Source organism: Nothobranchius furzeri, chromosome 2 (assembly GCF_043380555.1).
Source record: "Nothobranchius furzeri strain GRZ-AD chromosome 2, NfurGRZ-RIMD1, whole genome shotgun sequence".
In the NCBI taxonomy this organism is placed as follows: Eukaryota; Metazoa; Chordata; class Actinopteri; order Cyprinodontiformes; family Nothobranchiidae; genus Nothobranchius; species Nothobranchius furzeri.
In genome coordinates this window covers 86,835,573-86,852,205 of record NC_091742.1, presented here as the reverse complement: position 1 = coordinate 86,852,205, position 16,633 = coordinate 86,835,573, and the positions used below count along the sequence as shown (strand labels likewise).

The 16,633-nt window shown below is 41.3% G+C and overlaps 1 protein-coding gene across 1 annotated transcript in view; it reads right to left on the bottom strand.

Moving 5' to 3' along the window:
* Window positions 1-16,633, bottom strand: part of stk26 (serine/threonine protein kinase 26) — a 49,105-nt gene that overhangs the window by 3,931 nt on the left and 28,541 nt on the right. The window contains exons 2-9 of the mRNA XM_015946040.3: window positions 11,244-11,312; window positions 11,004-11,165; window positions 10,770-10,826; window positions 7,698-7,806; window positions 6,501-6,658; window positions 1,072-1,257; window positions 373-512; window positions 198-291 (exon numbers count right to left, since the gene is read on the bottom strand). Of these exons, the coding sequence (XP_015801526.1) occupies window positions 198-291; window positions 373-512; window positions 1,072-1,257; window positions 6,501-6,658; window positions 7,698-7,806; window positions 10,770-10,826; window positions 11,004-11,165; window positions 11,244-11,312 (975 nt within the window). The remainder of the gene's footprint in view (window positions 1-197; window positions 292-372; window positions 513-1,071; window positions 1,258-6,500; window positions 6,659-7,697; window positions 7,807-10,769; window positions 10,827-11,003; window positions 11,166-11,243; window positions 11,313-16,633) is intronic.

Genomic DNA, 16,633 nt, shown 5'->3' with positions numbered 1-16,633 from the left:
GAGTTCTACACTCTGCTTTAATGTTTAGTAAAACATCTGTAGGTTTATCGAAAATACAAAAAACAATCAGAGGAACATTTAAATTCATAATTTTGTAGAGATAAAATAGATGACACCAGAAATAACTTTGCTCTCTGTTAAAAGTCTGATTTAAAACAAACAAACAAACAGAGCTCCTTTCTTCAGACTGCACTAACCGTTCCGTTGAGGACCTTCCTGCCCTCTGGTTTCTTCTTACGGACGGTGGTGAACGACCACTCAGGACTCTCGTTGTTTTCTTTATCATGCTCACTTCACACAAGAATACAAGTCTTACTGTTTAACGCACACGGACATCTTCCAACCCAAACGAACACACATTTAAAAACTCACCTGTCTGAGTCGGAGCTGCTGTCGCTGTGCCCCTCCTCCTTCCACCTCCTGTACCTGTCGATCAGCTCGCTGAGGTAAGACGTCCTCTTGCAGTTTCTCACGATGAATTTGTGTTTGAGCAGCTCCTTGGCTGTGGGACGCTGTGAGACAGGACACAGGTTTACTGAGACTGACGCATAAACTCTTCAAACACCGTGGAAAGTGGAAAAGTTCATCATTTGAAACTTTTTTTTACATTTATGTATAAAAATGAGCTATTAGATAAACAAATTTTTCAGAAAATGGGGAAAGAAAATGCTGGTGAGTCCACTAGGTGGCAGCAACACATCACTGTGTCAAATGTCATAAAACCCAAGGAAGTAGCAGAAAAATGAACAATCTGAGCCCAAAAAGTCCTTAAAAGCCTGACTAATAAAATACCTTAGTAAACAAAACAAAACAACAACAATAACACTGACAGCATACCCAATAAAGCTGCTGTTTTTATTGAAATTTTATTTTAAACGACTGTTTTAACAGAATTACTTAACTCTACATCTTTCTGCAAACAGGTGAATATATCTGGCATAAAAGGGGCGGGGCTTAACTAGTAAAGCTGAATAACGAGAACATCTGGAACATCAGCATAAAATCATATCAGCTGAAGACAGAAGCCTCGCTTCAGAAGCTCAGAAAACAAAGTTGACTAGTTGGTCTTACAAAGGACGGGTCCTTGTTGAGGCAGGCCTCTGTGAACTCTTTAAAGCTCTTGGAGAAGTCTCCGATTAGCGTCGGAGGAGGAGATTTGGGAATGTGGAAGAGGACTCGCATCGGATGCATGTCGGAGTTGGGAGGTTCACCTTTGGCGAGCTCAATGGCGGTGATGCCCAGAGACCAGATGTCCGCCTGCCGGGGGACAGAAAAAAACCACACAATTCTGTTGGGTTCAGCTTAAAGACAACTTTAATGTTTTATTTAGAACTCCACAAATCCAGAGGTGGTTTGATGATTCTGATCTTATTCTGAGACATGGCGAAGTGTTAATGAAAGAGTTAATGTCTGAAAAATGATTCATATACAACAAAACAGCTTTTCGTAGTGGTTGATCATGGGAACCTGTTTTTATTTTAAAGGTAATAAAATGGTCCCAGAGTAAATAATCCTAATTCAGGAAAAATATAAATCTAATGATGAGCTTAGAGTCCAATAAATAAATCATGTATGATTTTATCATCTGTAGGTTTTGGGTTTGTCACAGTGAGCAGCATGGCGGAGCAGCTGGTACATCTGTGGGTTTCCTCCCACGGAGCAAAAACATGCACGTTAGGTCAGTTTGGAGAAAAGCGTCTGTTAATTAAACAAACAAACAAACAAAACTTCAGGTCCTGCTTCATCACACATTGCCTGTTCAAAACAAGTCACCTGGATTGAACCAAAGTAGGAGTTTCCTATTGGGCAATTACTGCAGCTGCACCAAGTTATTTAACCCAACTGGTGCAATGAGTAGCTTCTCATTTCTTAAACAACCATGAAGGACACGTCTGGTGGTCGTGGCGAAGATGCTAGTCTGTGTGAGAAGGGTCATATCATTGGCATGCATCAATCAGAGAAAACATCTAATGAGATCAGAGAAACGACTAAAACTGGGTTAAGAGCTGTCCAACGTATTATTAAAAACCGGTCTGATGAGTCCAGATGGACCCTGTTCCAGAGTGATGGTGCATCAGGGTAAGAAGAGAGGCAGTTGAAGTAATGCACCCATCATGCCTAGTGCCTACTGTACAAGCCTGTGGGGGCAGTGCTATGATCTGGGGTTGCTGCAGTTGGTCAGGTCTAAGTTCAGCAACAGGATGTGCTCCAAGAATGAGCTCAGCTGACTACCTGAATATCCTGAATGACCAGGTTATTCCATCTTCACTGATGGCACGGGCTTGTTCCAAGATGACAATGCCAGGATTCATCGGGTTCAGATAGTGAAAGAGTGGTTCAGGGAGCATGAGACGTCATTTTCACACATGGATTGGCCACCACAGAGTCCAGACCTAAACCCCATTGAGAATCTTTGGGATGTGCTGGGAAAAGCTTTGTGCAGCGGTCAGACTCTACCATCATCAGTGCAAGATCTTGGTGAGACATGAATGCAACTCCTGATGGAAATAACTCGTGACATTGCAGAAGCTTATCGAAACAACACCTCAGAGAATGTGTGTCGTAATCAAACAAAACAAAATATTAGTGTGTGGCAGGCAGTGTGTGTTCTTACGATGTAAAACATCGATTTAGGGTTTCAGCTGATCCACGTGGAAAATAAAATACATTTTTGTTTCCTAACTGACATCAAAACAGTCCGGTTTAAAAAATGTTGTAAAATATCAACTGTGTGTGTGTGTGTGTGAGAGAGACATCTCAACACACACTAAACATATGTCAGCCTAAGTGAGAAAACACACACAAGCTCATGTAAACGTGCAAACCGGTTGGATGTCACATCTTCTCCATGACTGCAACAGTCGTCTGGCATTCAGGTGAAGAACACACACACACACACAGCCAAGCGTTTCAGGGTCGCGTTACAACGGGACGATCGGTTACTGTTCAACTGTGAACTCGGTCAGCTCCATTACTGATGCAAACCACCCATATGGCAGGATGTGGTCCACCCCCCCCCCCCCCCCACACACACACACACACACAACGTATGGTCGTAATATTGACTTGTAGGTGCACATTACGCCTAGGTGCAACACAGGGAGGTGTCATGATCACCTGGGTAGTTACTGTCGAGCTCCGGCCGGCAGCTTTAGTAAAACTGAAAGTAAACACAGGCGGTAAGTTTATCTTTTGTAAACAGAACCAGCTAAGATGATAAACTGGAGCGATGCAGAACTTCAGGAGCTGCTCTCCATTAGAGCTGGTGGTCAGATCACCTGACCATTCATGGGGACTGTGGAGGACAGACACTTTTAGGAGCAGCATGTCAAAAAAAAAAAAAACGAGCATAGCTTTGATCACAGTAAAAATTAACTTATGGCCACCCCCATACCTCTTTATACCGCCATCACCTAAACTTTTGTAAAAAGGACACGATTGTGCCACATTATCGCCAACGGTCTGACCACTTATAAACCACCTAAGGCTCCCTGATGCCGGCTAGGCGTTGCGGCAAATTGGCGGCTTTTTTTTCTAAAACCAGTAGCTCAGACGGTAGAGGGGATTGTCCGGTAATCTGAAGGTTGCAGGTTCGATCCCGGCTTCGACCAGAGAACTCTGCTGTTGTGTCCTTGGGCAAGACACTTAATCCTCTTTGCCTACTGGTGGTGGTCGGAGGGACCGGTGGGGCCTGTGTTCAGCAGCCTCGCCTCTGTCAGTGTGCCCCAGCTGTAGCTACATCGTAGCTCATCCCCACCAGCATGTGAATGTGTGTGTGACTGATTGTGTTGTGAAGCGCCTTGGGGGGTTGTAGAACTCTAAGAAGGCGCCATACCAATACAGACCCTTTACCATAAAAAGAAAAACACACTTTTCACTGTGGATTCTTTACTAAAGGTACAATCCAATCTGAACCCACTAAAGTGAGATTCAACTATTTATTTCATGTTCTAGAACCTGGAGCATCTGGTTAGAGGTCCAAACCAAATGAAACCAATGATTGACCAGTGGTAGACATGGATGTGGACATCAGACTGGTGAAATAAGTCCCACTAAACCTTAGATCAACAACCTACTTTGTTTGAGTCAAAATGGGGATTAAAATCCAGCCTACCAACTAGACACGTTTCAGATTTAACCCCCAATTCAAGCTCTTTCTTCAGCATAACCCTTTCCTGACCAGAATGGTAGAATTTTCCACCTAAGCGGGTTTGAACTTTAACTTTATTAATCAAGGTGAGGGATCTGATTGGATCTAAAGAGAGGCGGTGAGTTAGCGTTAGCCTAACCAATACAATCCTTTCCCTTTGAGCCATGACAGCCCACTCAGACCTCCACTCTGGGCTGGTCCTAAGCTGTACCGCCTTTGCTGAACCGTTTAAAACTCATTTTTCACTCTTTGGTTGGAAAAAGCAAAACAAACAATGTTTTTACCTTTTTAACAACTCAGATAAAGAAGAATTAGGCGATTCTCTGAACTAAGCTGAAGCATCAGTTTGGTAAAATGCTTTTTTCCACCATGTTAAATCACACAGATGTCATAATTTTCATCAACTGAACCTCCGAATCTAACACGAGGTCCAGCATCATGAACTCAGACCAACTGTCATTTGAGCAGCAGCAGATTTACTTCCTCTTTGTAAACTTGTTCTGACTGCTTGGGTTACGAGGTTGTGGCAAACTGTCAGCTAATTCAACAAGCTGCAGTCCGTCTTTGTTTTCTTTATGAACTCAACAAGAAAACCATCCCGACTCACCTTTATGCATCTTTCAGCTCAGATACTTCCTGTTGAAGTATTACTGATTATGGGATTCCTGAATCCATGAAACACATAGCTAGATGACATTTACAGATACACACTCACTTTATAGAGCAAGTCACCCCCTACCAGAGTCTTACTCCACTCCCTGTTTGAAAAATGCAACAAATGCTCATAATGTACCATCTAATGTCATAGTGTACCTCTTAGCCAACAGCAATGGCAGATTTAAATTCAAATGCAGTGCAAAGTTGTTACCTGAAGAGGGTGCAGACACCGACAGTTTTAGCCAGAATATTTAAATTTGAACTAAGATGCACTAAAGTGCCAAATTACTGACTACAGCATGATTAGAGACTCATATATATATAGTTTATGAGCAAAAAAATGTAGATTTGGGGGTGACTTGCTCTTTAAGGAGTTTTCAGTAACTTAAAGTTACAAAAAGACATCTAAAAAGCCCATCGGTCTGAAAACCACGGATAAGTCAGACCACATGAAGACACGCCCAAATGGACGGGGCTCTGCACACGTCACCCTGTTGTGTAATTCCTTTGTACCTTTATTTACTTTGTTATTCAGTCTTTTTATGTTTGGTGCAGGCTGGAGCGTTCATAAACACAGAAATCTACCTCAACAGTCAGCATTCACCACCTGGAAACCATGGCTTTTGTGTGTGAGGCAGCTGGCTTCACTTTTAGTACTCCAACAAAGAGCCTGATGAGGGAATCCCAGCAAACCTGAAACCTCATCATGTCGTCGTCTGCTGCACAAAGCATCAAACACAACCAGATGGCTGGACAGGCCTTTTCATCACATGCAAATAAAACCGGGAGCGCTTCGGAAATAATGCAAACGAGCTCAGAGTCGCGTTGATCCACGCAGTTTAGGTTGCCTCAGAAATATGCAAACCTCGTAGCACAGCAACAAGGAACTCGAACTAGGGTCAAAGCTGTTTTTAGACCTGCCTTGGACCTTATTAGCCAGTTAAAAACAAAAGTTTCTGTGTCAGTCAAGATTTAATAACAGAGAAATGTGGGTTTTCAGATACAGTGGGGCGTCGTCTGCGTACGCGATACGTTTCTGAACAAACCAGCACGCAGACAAAATGATTGAGATTCGGATCTGCATTACTGGCTCAAATTAGCTTCCTCATGTTGACTAACAGAAGCTCTGTGAGGTGGTTTGGTCTAGGCGAGATGAGACGTCATTTCTAAAACAGACGTAACTAAAAACAGCTTCTGCTTTTAGACACTAAAATAATATAAGTTTCATGTAGTTTTTGCACACAACAGTTCATGCAATAAATCAATTTCCACAGCAGATCTGAAGCTTTTTAAAAGACCAGAGGACACAAGAACCATTTTTAACGTCACGTTATCGGCCATGTTAACATTACCTGCCATTTTTTTATAGCTGAAAGTTTTATTCTAGTTTTTTATTATTATTTTTATTCTAATTTATTCTATTTTTAATCTTATTATTCATGTTATATGTAACACATTAGTACCGAAGCAAGTTCCTAGTTTGTGAATTGTTTGCTCACTGACAATGGCAATAAACCTATTCTGATTCTGATTTACTTTTAATAGAACTAATCTGTGGGTTCAATTCAATTTTTGGAGTAAAATGCAAGAAAATAAAATCTAGAAAGCAAAGAAAAATTTCACCTTTTGGTCTCAGCTATGTTGGAGCTAGAGAATAAGGCATGAAGGTTACCAAGGTAAACAGGTGACTGACCTTTGAGTCGTAAGCTGACTGCTGGATGACCTCAGGCGCCATCCAGAATGGCGTTCCCACGAAGGTTTCCCTCTTGATTTGTGTGTCTGTCAGCTGACCAGCCACTCCGAAGTCAGCCAGCTTCACGGCGCCATGCTCCGAAAGCAGGACATTGGCGGCTGTTGACAATAATCAACTTTTATTTTTAATATCAAACTATAATCCAGCTATCAGAAAGTTTGTCCAAACGTAAGAAAAACATCACCAATAAGTTACTCTTTACTGATAAAACAGCGCAACATTTATTGGCTGATGGACTACTTTGTAGAGCATATTTTACTCAGTAAGTCTTCTAAACGTGCTGCTGAAGCTACAGATTAGTCATAAATAAGAACAATAAACGTTCCGACAAACTTCCCAAAATAAAAGAAAGAAAAAGAAAATATTTTTAGATTTAGAGTCAATATCAAGTATCTCTAAATAACAAAAAAATGCCTAAGATGAGGAGGATAAACTAACGTCCACATATGTGGTGGACTCATGGGCCATAGGGTATTAGATAAAGTTATTACCCTACATTATTATTAGATTCATTTCTTTTAATATTTTAATGTCATCATTATTCAAATATTTAACATGAGAAGAGAACATTTATTAGTTTCACATCATTAACTAAAATTATAAGGTGGTAAGTTTTATTTTTTTGTCTTGGTGTGGAGGTTAAACATTTAAGAAAGATTTTTAACAGAAAAAAGATCTTTTAAACGGATCTGCAACTAAAACGGTTGAATGTGGTGCTGCTGTCAGAGTGGTTTACCAGGAATGTAAAAGGTCAAAGTTCATAGACTAAACTAGGTGTTTCCAGAAATACATTTAAAATAAATAGTTTTACTTCAAAGCAGGAGTTTGCCTTTCAATGGGTAAAAACAAAACTTTTAAAATGTGGTAAAGGAATGTCTAAAGAGTTTATTTTGTTAAACTAATTTTAGCAAGAAATTTTAAATGAAATCAAACAAAACAAATTGACCAAAAATGAATATTTTCACAACTTACACTGTAAACTGGATGATGACAAGGAACACTAAATGATTCTGGGCTTCATCAACACCAAGCACTAAAAGTTTGGATCTCTGCAGCTTCTCGACTTAATTTTAGTTAAATTATTATTATTTTATTTTGAAGGATCTTATTTTGAAGGATCTTATTTTGAAGTCTAACCTTTGATGTCTCTGTGGATCTTCTTCTCAGAGTGCAGGTAGTCGAGACCCTTTAGGATCTCCTTCAGCATGGTGGCAATCTGAGACTCTTCAAATGGTCCCGCCTTCAGCTGCGCGCACAAACGCACGCGCACGCACGCACGCACGCACGCACGCACACACACACACACACACACACACACACACACACACACACACACACACACACACACACACACACACACACACACCAGGTGATCAGGTTCATTCAGAATCAGATTAATTTTAAATAAGACTATGAATTAATCAATCGATTAATGTTTATTTATATAGCGCTTTACACTACCCAGAGGGCCACCAAAGGTTTAACCCTTTGGGCGCCAGATTTCTTTCAAGAAAATGTAAAATTTTGACATGACTGTTTCAAAAGGTTGTAGCTCGGAAATGGTTAAAGATAAAGGTAAACTGTAAATGAGAAAAATCTTCAGTAGGACCCAAAATTTGTGTTGGGAGCAAATTCGCTCATCTAATTTGCGCATAATGACATCACCAGGCTGCCATATTGGAATGCATCATTTTTACAGATGTTCCTCATTTTTTCAGGTTATTTAGACATTTTCATCATAATTTGACATTTCGAATTTATATACATGTATATAAAAGCTCTTGAAATTTGAATTGCATTGTTTTTTTATATTGTATTTTTTTATATTTATATTGGGCTCACTCTAGAGGAATGCGTTTAGTCATATTTGTCAGGTTTCTTTGGGATTGTGCAGCCTCAGGGACGTCCTTCCCACGAATATAATGATCATTTGATCCAAAGGAAAAATATTTTTATGATTATTTGCCACACTTTGGCTTCCGTACATAACGAACGCATCTGCTGCCTTTTTACGGCTTTTTAAATTTTTTTTACATTGCCGCTACGTCTGTCACGTTAGCGATGTTTTTAACCATCATTTCTACATCCACCATGTCCCAAACACGGTGAAACAAACTTCAAACCCAATGTTTGGAGCTGGTGCTGCACTAATAACATCTCCACTATCTTCTGGTGTAAAGTAGTAACTTCATCAGGGATCGCATTTGTAGCTGTGGCTCGTCACAACATCGCGACTTTGTTGCTTAAAGGGTTAACATTTAATATGGAAAGAAAGAAAGTAAAAGTGACATTAAAATAATTAAGAACCATGATAAAAAGTAAAAATCAGAACCAATGTAAAACAATTTAGAACTACTATAAAAAGTTATACAAAATGAACGCCATTTTAAGACGACAAATATATGTTGTTTGTTGTTTATGTTCTTAGCAGACGCTTTTACCCAAAGCGACTTACAATTTTTTTTTTTTTTTTTAACCTATAGAGCATGTTGTGATCTGTGGGGGAAACCGGAGTACCCGGAGAAAACCCACGCATGCATGGGGAGAACACGCAACTCCACGCAGAAAGGCGAGTTTTGAACCTGCGACCTTCGTGCTGCGAGGCAACAGTGCTAACCACTGTGCCACCATGCAGCCCAAATATAACCGGTTAAAATGCAAAAATTGGGATTCAACACAGATAACACCCCCAGGATTTTGAAAAATCATGTGAAAGAGGCGTCTTTAATCCAGACTTTAAGAAGGTGACATCAGTAATCATGCGCAGGTCAAGCTGGCACGAGGGAGCCTTGGCGATCATCTCGCTGTCTGCATTCAGATCTCAGAACATGTAGATAAAATTTAGCAGAGGGTCTCGTTTCTCTGCCCTGCTATTGTAATGAGAGCCTGTCACAGATGTAGGATGGTGCGAGCCCACGAACACCAGAAACAGTCCAACCTTGAATTCAATTCTGAAGCTAACAGAGAGCCAATGAAGTGATGAGAGGACAGGAGCGACGTGTTGCCACCTAGGGATGTTGGTGAGCAGACGTGCAGCTGCGTTTTGGACTAGTTTTGTGTGCTAGGCTCGTTTACAGAGCATTGCACCAATCCAGACGGGAGCTGCTAAAAGCCTGCTTGGCTCTTTCCAGGTCACAGTGACTTAAGACGGTTTTACGTTAGCTAAAACTGAGCTGAAAGAAGCTAGTCTTGATGACTGAGTCAATCTGCTTGTCAAAATTCAACACAACACAACAACAAAAATGACACCCAAATCTCTGACCTGATGTTTAAAACTTGGGGCTAAAGATCCAAAATCCGAGTGTGACATTTTGTATGTTTGGTGGGGAGAAAAACAAAACCTCTTTTTTGTCACTGAGGTGTAAGAGGATTCATGACAAGCACAACTCTAAGTCTTGCATGCTGTTAAGCTTGGTTTATGCTTGACGCATTCACTTTCCGCGCGGTGATGCGGCTCGCGGATGGAACGTGCTTCACAACTTGCAGCGTTTATGGTTCGTGCGGCTCGTCTCTGCGGTGAGCCAATATTCTCCCAAACTGTAGGGGGCAGCATGGAGCTCTACGGCATGCATCCAACACTACACCATAGTAGAAGTAGAAATTACTGTTTACAACATGGCATTCCAGCATTTTTTAACAGCGTCCTCGTCTTTTCCGACAGTGCGAGCTATTTCTCTCCAAGAATTATTAACAACATGTTGATCACGGTGATCTTTGAGAGCTGAATCATACAAATGTCTGTGTTTACGAACCTCTGCCGTAGTAGTTCTTGCCGGTCCGCCATGTTTTTCCGCGTCCGTCTGTCCGCGTGGTTAGAAATTTTCCGACGTGCGCATTGCGGAAATTCTGGGCCGTGCGGAGGCGCGGTGGAGGGGCGTGGTTGTTAAGATGACGCAAAATGACGCAACTTTTCCGCGCGGAGCGGTGCGGACCTCGCGGACGCGTCAAGCATAAACCAACCTAACGGGGCAAGACATTGTAGCACCATTGCTGGACTTTACTGGCTGATAAAATGCAACATAAAAGCTCAGGTTTGTCATCAGAGAACATCGTGTCTCAGATATTTTAGATGATACAAGATTAAGTGTGAGGACATTTAATTTTTTTTTACTAAACTGCAGCTACTTAGCATAAAACTCAACCTGAAGGTTGTTTTAGTGTTAAAAACTGTCTGCAGACAGACTGAATAGATAAATCCAGCTCGCTCACCAAATCCAGCGCTGAACCACCACCCAGATACTCCATGATGATCCATAGTTTACTGCCCTGAACAAGAAAACCATTTGTGTTAATAAGTTACAGCAAATGCAGCAAAAGGAAAACGATAAGCAGATGCTGGAAACCAGCAGCAGACACTAACTACGGCTGCTCTCTGTTAACTGTTTCACACACACCTTCGTCACCGACGAGACTCGGATCAGCCTGAACTATGTCTTTTCTCACCTTCAGGTAGGAGCCAAAGTATTTGGTGATGTATGGGCTGTCACACTGACTGAGCACGGTGATCTCCTGCTGGATGTCCTCGATCTCATCTTCCGCCTCCTCCAGGTCGATCGTCTTGATGGCGACAACACTCTGAGAGCGATTATCGATGCCTTTGAACACCTGTTGGAGGTAGATAAAAAGTTAGGATCAGGAAGGAATGGAATGTCTGAGACAAAACAAAGATGAAAATGGACCCACTTCTCCAAAAGACCCTTTTCCAATTCGATCCAGTTTGGTGAACAGCTCCTCTGGATCCACGTGAGAACTCTGAGGAGAGGAAACGGAAACATGTTGTCTTAAAAGTGTTTCCTTTGATGGAAAATTATTGTGATATAACACTAAATTAGTTTTTAGAGAAATGCCTTCAGGACAGTTATTAGCATCATAAGTAGGGCTGCTCGATTATGGCAAAAATAATAATCACGATTATGGTGACTGAAATTGAGATCTCGATTATTTAGGACGATTTTTCAATTTATGTTGATTTTATTTGTTTTTATTCCGTCATAAAATTGCTCAGGGCACAATCAGGACAAAAATAAATAAGAAACAAGATGATCACTAAAAGACATCACAATATACCTATAGACACATTACTAGTGTGTGTGTGTGTGTGTGTGTGCGTGCGTGCGTGCGTGCGTGCGTGCGGGCCTGCTTCGTCTTCTCAATCCCCAGTGAGTCGTGGAGGATGGCTGCTTATACTGAGCCAGGATTCTCTGGAGGTTTCTTCCTGTTAAAAGGGAGTTTTCCTCTCCACTGTCGCTTTATGCTTGCTTAGTATGAGGATTGCTGTATAGTCACTGACACTAGTCAGTGACTTGATGCAATTTGCTGGGTTCCTTATATAGGAAACATTATTTCTGATTGGTTTAATGAACTGTGAATTGGAATGTTTATTATGTGAAGTGCCTTGAGACGACTCTTGTCGTGATTTGGCGCTATATAAATAAACTTGAATTGAATTGAATTAAAATAACCCGATTCCCAGTATAAAAAAGACCAATACACTTATAGCTCATAGTTTATGACCCAAGGGCTATAGACCTTGGTTTCAGGGGTGTGTCCAGGGAGTGGTCTGGGGTAGCACATGCCACCCTTGGAATCTGATTGGCCACCCCAGGTACCACCACACTAATTTAACTTTAAATAGGCTTTTCATTGTCCACAAAAGGCTTGGGGGTAAAACAAAAAGAAAAGCATAACCATTGGTGCCACCCATGCACAAAGTTGTGCCTCACCTGGGCCACCCCATTCTAAAAGATCTGGACACGCCACTGCTTGGTTTAACTCATTTAAGTCTAACCAGTACAGACCCAAATACCAATATCTTGCAAATACTGACAGCAAGAATTATGCAGTGGCATTTATAACAAATACATGCAAATAAAGTGATGTTCACAAAATGTTGCATAACATTTAATGAGTCGTGTCAAGGTGCTGTAGGAGAGTGCACTAGCACCGTGTCCTCAGAGAGGTTAGTTATTATTTATCAGCGTGAGGAACTTATTTATACCTTATTCATGAACTATTTATTTACAGATCCGTCAGTTAATGTAATAATTGTCCCAACCACAGCTGTGGGAGGAGCGCTTCATTTGCAACTCGGGCAGCGCAAGTGGGAGGAGCAAATAATCGGCTTGTTTTGTTTTTATAATCGTTCAAAACTCAGATGGTAATTGGGATTAAAATTCGATTAATTGAGCAGCCCAAAAATAATTATTATGTATTTTATATGTCGTTATTCTGTCTAAGTCACAAATGTTATATTTATTTATTTATTTTAAATTTGCTCTTCCTCCTCCCTCTCTGCTGTGCTTCAGCTCTGCATGTTGATCAGCGATCCTAGAGGGGCTTCCTTCTCTTTAGGGCACCAAATTTAAGTTAGGGATGTCCCGTTCCGATATCGATGTCGAAAGTAATTTGATATTGGCCCAAAAACAGTGTATCGGATTATATCGGACTGCATCAAAAATCTCTGATATAAGCAGTCCATTAAGGTTCACATTTTTTCAACCAATGGTTGCTGGTTCCCAAAGTCAGAGACTCTCTTGCTCAGCTTGCTTCTCACACCAAACCCTCTGTCAGGAATCTTGGTGTGACCTTTGACCCAGCTCTCATCCTGGATTCTCATGTCAGTTCTCTTGTTCGCTCTTCCTTCTTCCATCTCAGGAACGTTGCTAAGCTGAGTCCCATTCTGTCCCGCTCTGAACTTGAGACAGTTCTCCACACCTTCATCTCCTCACGCTTAGACTACTGTAACTCTCTTTTCACGTGTCTGAGCAGAACCTCCCTGAACCGTCTGCAGGTGGTTCAGAATGCCTGTGCTCGGCTTCTGACCAAGTCCTCCAAACACACCCACATCACCCCACTTCTCCTCCAGCTTCACTGGCTGCCGGTCAACTTCAGGGTTCATTTCAAGATCCTGGTTCTGGTCTATAGGGCCTTACATGGACAAGCACCATCTTACATTGGCGATCTTCTTAGTCCCTACACCCCCAGCAGGTCCCTGAGGTCCAGTGATCAAAGCCTACTGGTTAGGCAGCACCAGGCTAAAGACCAAAGGTGACAGATCATTTGTTGCTGTAGCCCCCAGACTCTGGAACTCTCTCTTCCTGAGCCTGAGATCAGTGGACTCAGTGGTCTCCTTTAAAAAGCAGCTGAAGACTCACTTGTTCCGGATGGCTTTTGTGACCTTCATCACCACTCTCTATTCTGCTCTTATTCCGCCTTTTCTGGGATCCACCTATTTCCCTCTTTCCTATGAATTTTCTCTCTCCTTTTCCTTACATATTTTTTAATCACAATTGAAAAATTTTCTCATTGTTAACATATTTTTAATAATATTTAGAAATATTTTGTGTACATTTGTATACATTTGGGAAGTGCCTAATGACCATCATCTTGAGATGCTCTGTATAAAAGATTGTTTTCTTTTGCCACAGCTGTCGGCATGACAGACACATCAATGAACCAATCAGAACAAGTTGTAGGCAGTGTGCTGTTTTGTTTAGCTGGGGGTGCTCAGTGAAGCTGAGGAAAATAATGAAATAATCGATGCATGAAGATGCGGACATAAACGATTATGAATCTTTGCCAAAGCAACCATACTCACTTATAGCGGATAGCTGCTAGCACTAGCTACTAGCTTGCGTAGTCTTTAAGCAGTCATTACATGTATTCTCACATGACTGCTCAATCAGGAAACCTCGCAGTAAATGTTCTACTCTAAACTTTGCATTTGGCTTCGTGGATTTTATTATTTGGGGACGTTCGTTCGTGTTTTAGTTTTGTTTATCCTGCTTGTGTAGAAAGACTGGCCAAACCCCACCCCCACACAGTCAGGGAATGTCTATGGATATAATTACTGATAATATTGTGGATGACAGGATATGAGCCACCTCGAGATAGAATAAACATTTTACACTAATTATAAATACATAATACAAAAACGTAACTTCACTGAGCCAGACAGAGTTTGGAAATTTGAGATATTTTTTAGGATTCTGGCATAGTTCATCATATATTGTGTGAAGTGGTGTGCTTTTAAATTGATGTATTTTACTGGTAAAAAAAAAATTCCAAAATGTCTGAAATGTTGAAATGGAAAGAAAATCGCGATTTAGCAACAAATAAATTGTGATTTTTTTCCCCCCATATTGCTCGCCCCTAGTGCAAAGTAAAAAGAGTCCTTGGTAGAGTCGCGTTGCTGTTCGCCAGAGACGAGTTACCTGTATATCAGGAATAAGGAGTAAGAATCCAGATCCTGCCATTTTCTGCTCCCCTCTTCTATGACTAACTTCCACTTCCTGAAACAGGGCTGTGAGAGCATTCTAGAGACCACTGAGTGAACTTGCTCTTTAAGGAATCACAAATAAACATTTGTCTTTTAAATCTACCAGATGCTTTACACTGACACCATGTGTGATTTCATGTTTAACCCTATGGTAACTGTGCAGCATTAGGAATTATAAAGTGTGGTGCATTAAAAACAGAAACTGAGCAGCTTTAGTGGAGAGACGCAACAACGTAGACTAGAGTGGCTTCTATTAGCTGCAGAGACCACGACGATGCCCCAACGCGCCTGATTAAAAATAGGAGTAGGGACCTATCAGTTAATGATTTGTTTTCCTTTTCCTTCCATCCTTTTGATGTTTGAGTAAGAAAAAAAACATAAAGATGAAAACTTTTAAAATCAAATAGTCTCTAAACAACAATGTAAAACAAGCATAAATCGAGCCAACTTCCTTGCATCAACATGAAAACGCCACACCAACTATTGCACATAGACACAGTAAAACACAGGAGGAAACAAGCGTGTCAGTTACAGATAACAGGAACTGAGCACACACACACACGCGCACACACACACACACACACACACACACACACACGTTTATCTCTGAGGAGTAATACTCATTTCCTAAACACCGCTGCTGTAGTCGTAGTTGAATCGAAGCTGGAACGTTTGACGGCATGAAAAGGTCAAGGGGCCCGTTCTGCCTTTTTTCAAACACATTACCAATCTCCAGGGAACAATGTTGGATCATTTCCTGCTAAATAAACACTAAAGATTGCAGTGAAGGAAACTGGATCTCTGTGATTCATAAAGGAAGGTGAACTGAACTAAAAAGCACACCAGCTATAATAAAATCTAAACAAGCCACAAAGTTTTAGGACAGAACACTTTTGGACATCCAATTATGACTTGAATAAAGTATTAATTCACACCATTTAGGTTGTTGTGGTGGTATGATGTTGGCTGTGAAGGGCCCGGTGGGTATAGTGTTAGTGGCGAGGGTTCAGTCACTGAGCAAAGCTTTTAGTTTATTCACAACAACATTTTACTAGCTTTAGCTGGAAGCTTTGGGAGGACTCGGAGCAAGGCAGCTAGTAAACAGACTCATTATCCTGCAGAAGGACCAAAGCTGGGTTTGTTTGCTGCTGCTTAAATGAACTTGCAAAGCAGATGAATGTATGAGCTGATTCACGAGACTGCTGCTCTCCAGATGCACGTTTGAAGTTGCTTCTTGCCTCTTTACTCGTGACGTGAAGTTCCTGATTGGTTTTAGATTTGTGAGGCACGTTTAGCTTCTGTAAACTTGATCTATTGCCTGACAAACCGTCAGCAAACCAATGATATTGACCTTTGACCTTTTCAACTCAAAGATGATCTAAAGTGAAAGTATTTACCTAGTGAGGCTGCTTGATTATGAAAATATCAAGATTATTGTGGAAAGGAACATTCTTGTCAAATTCATTGGTTTTGGATCTCATTAAGCTGAAAATCTACAAAAGAAAATGTAGAAAACGAGAAAAAAATACAACCAGATAAAATTCTACAGAGCGAGAACAGAAGAAAATATAAATGCATTTAAACATTACTCACTAAAACAAAAACGGGATGAGGTTTGTGAAGAGGAGGACACCACCTGGTTGCACACGTTCCGCTGCTGTTTCTCACCAGTATCAGCTCATGGAGGGCTCTGGTTTCGTTGCGCCGTTCGTGTCGGCGGACACTGTAGGGTCGGGGAGGGGGTGGGGCATGACGCTTAGCCTGGCGGGCCGCCAGGCTTATAAAGCGCTGGACG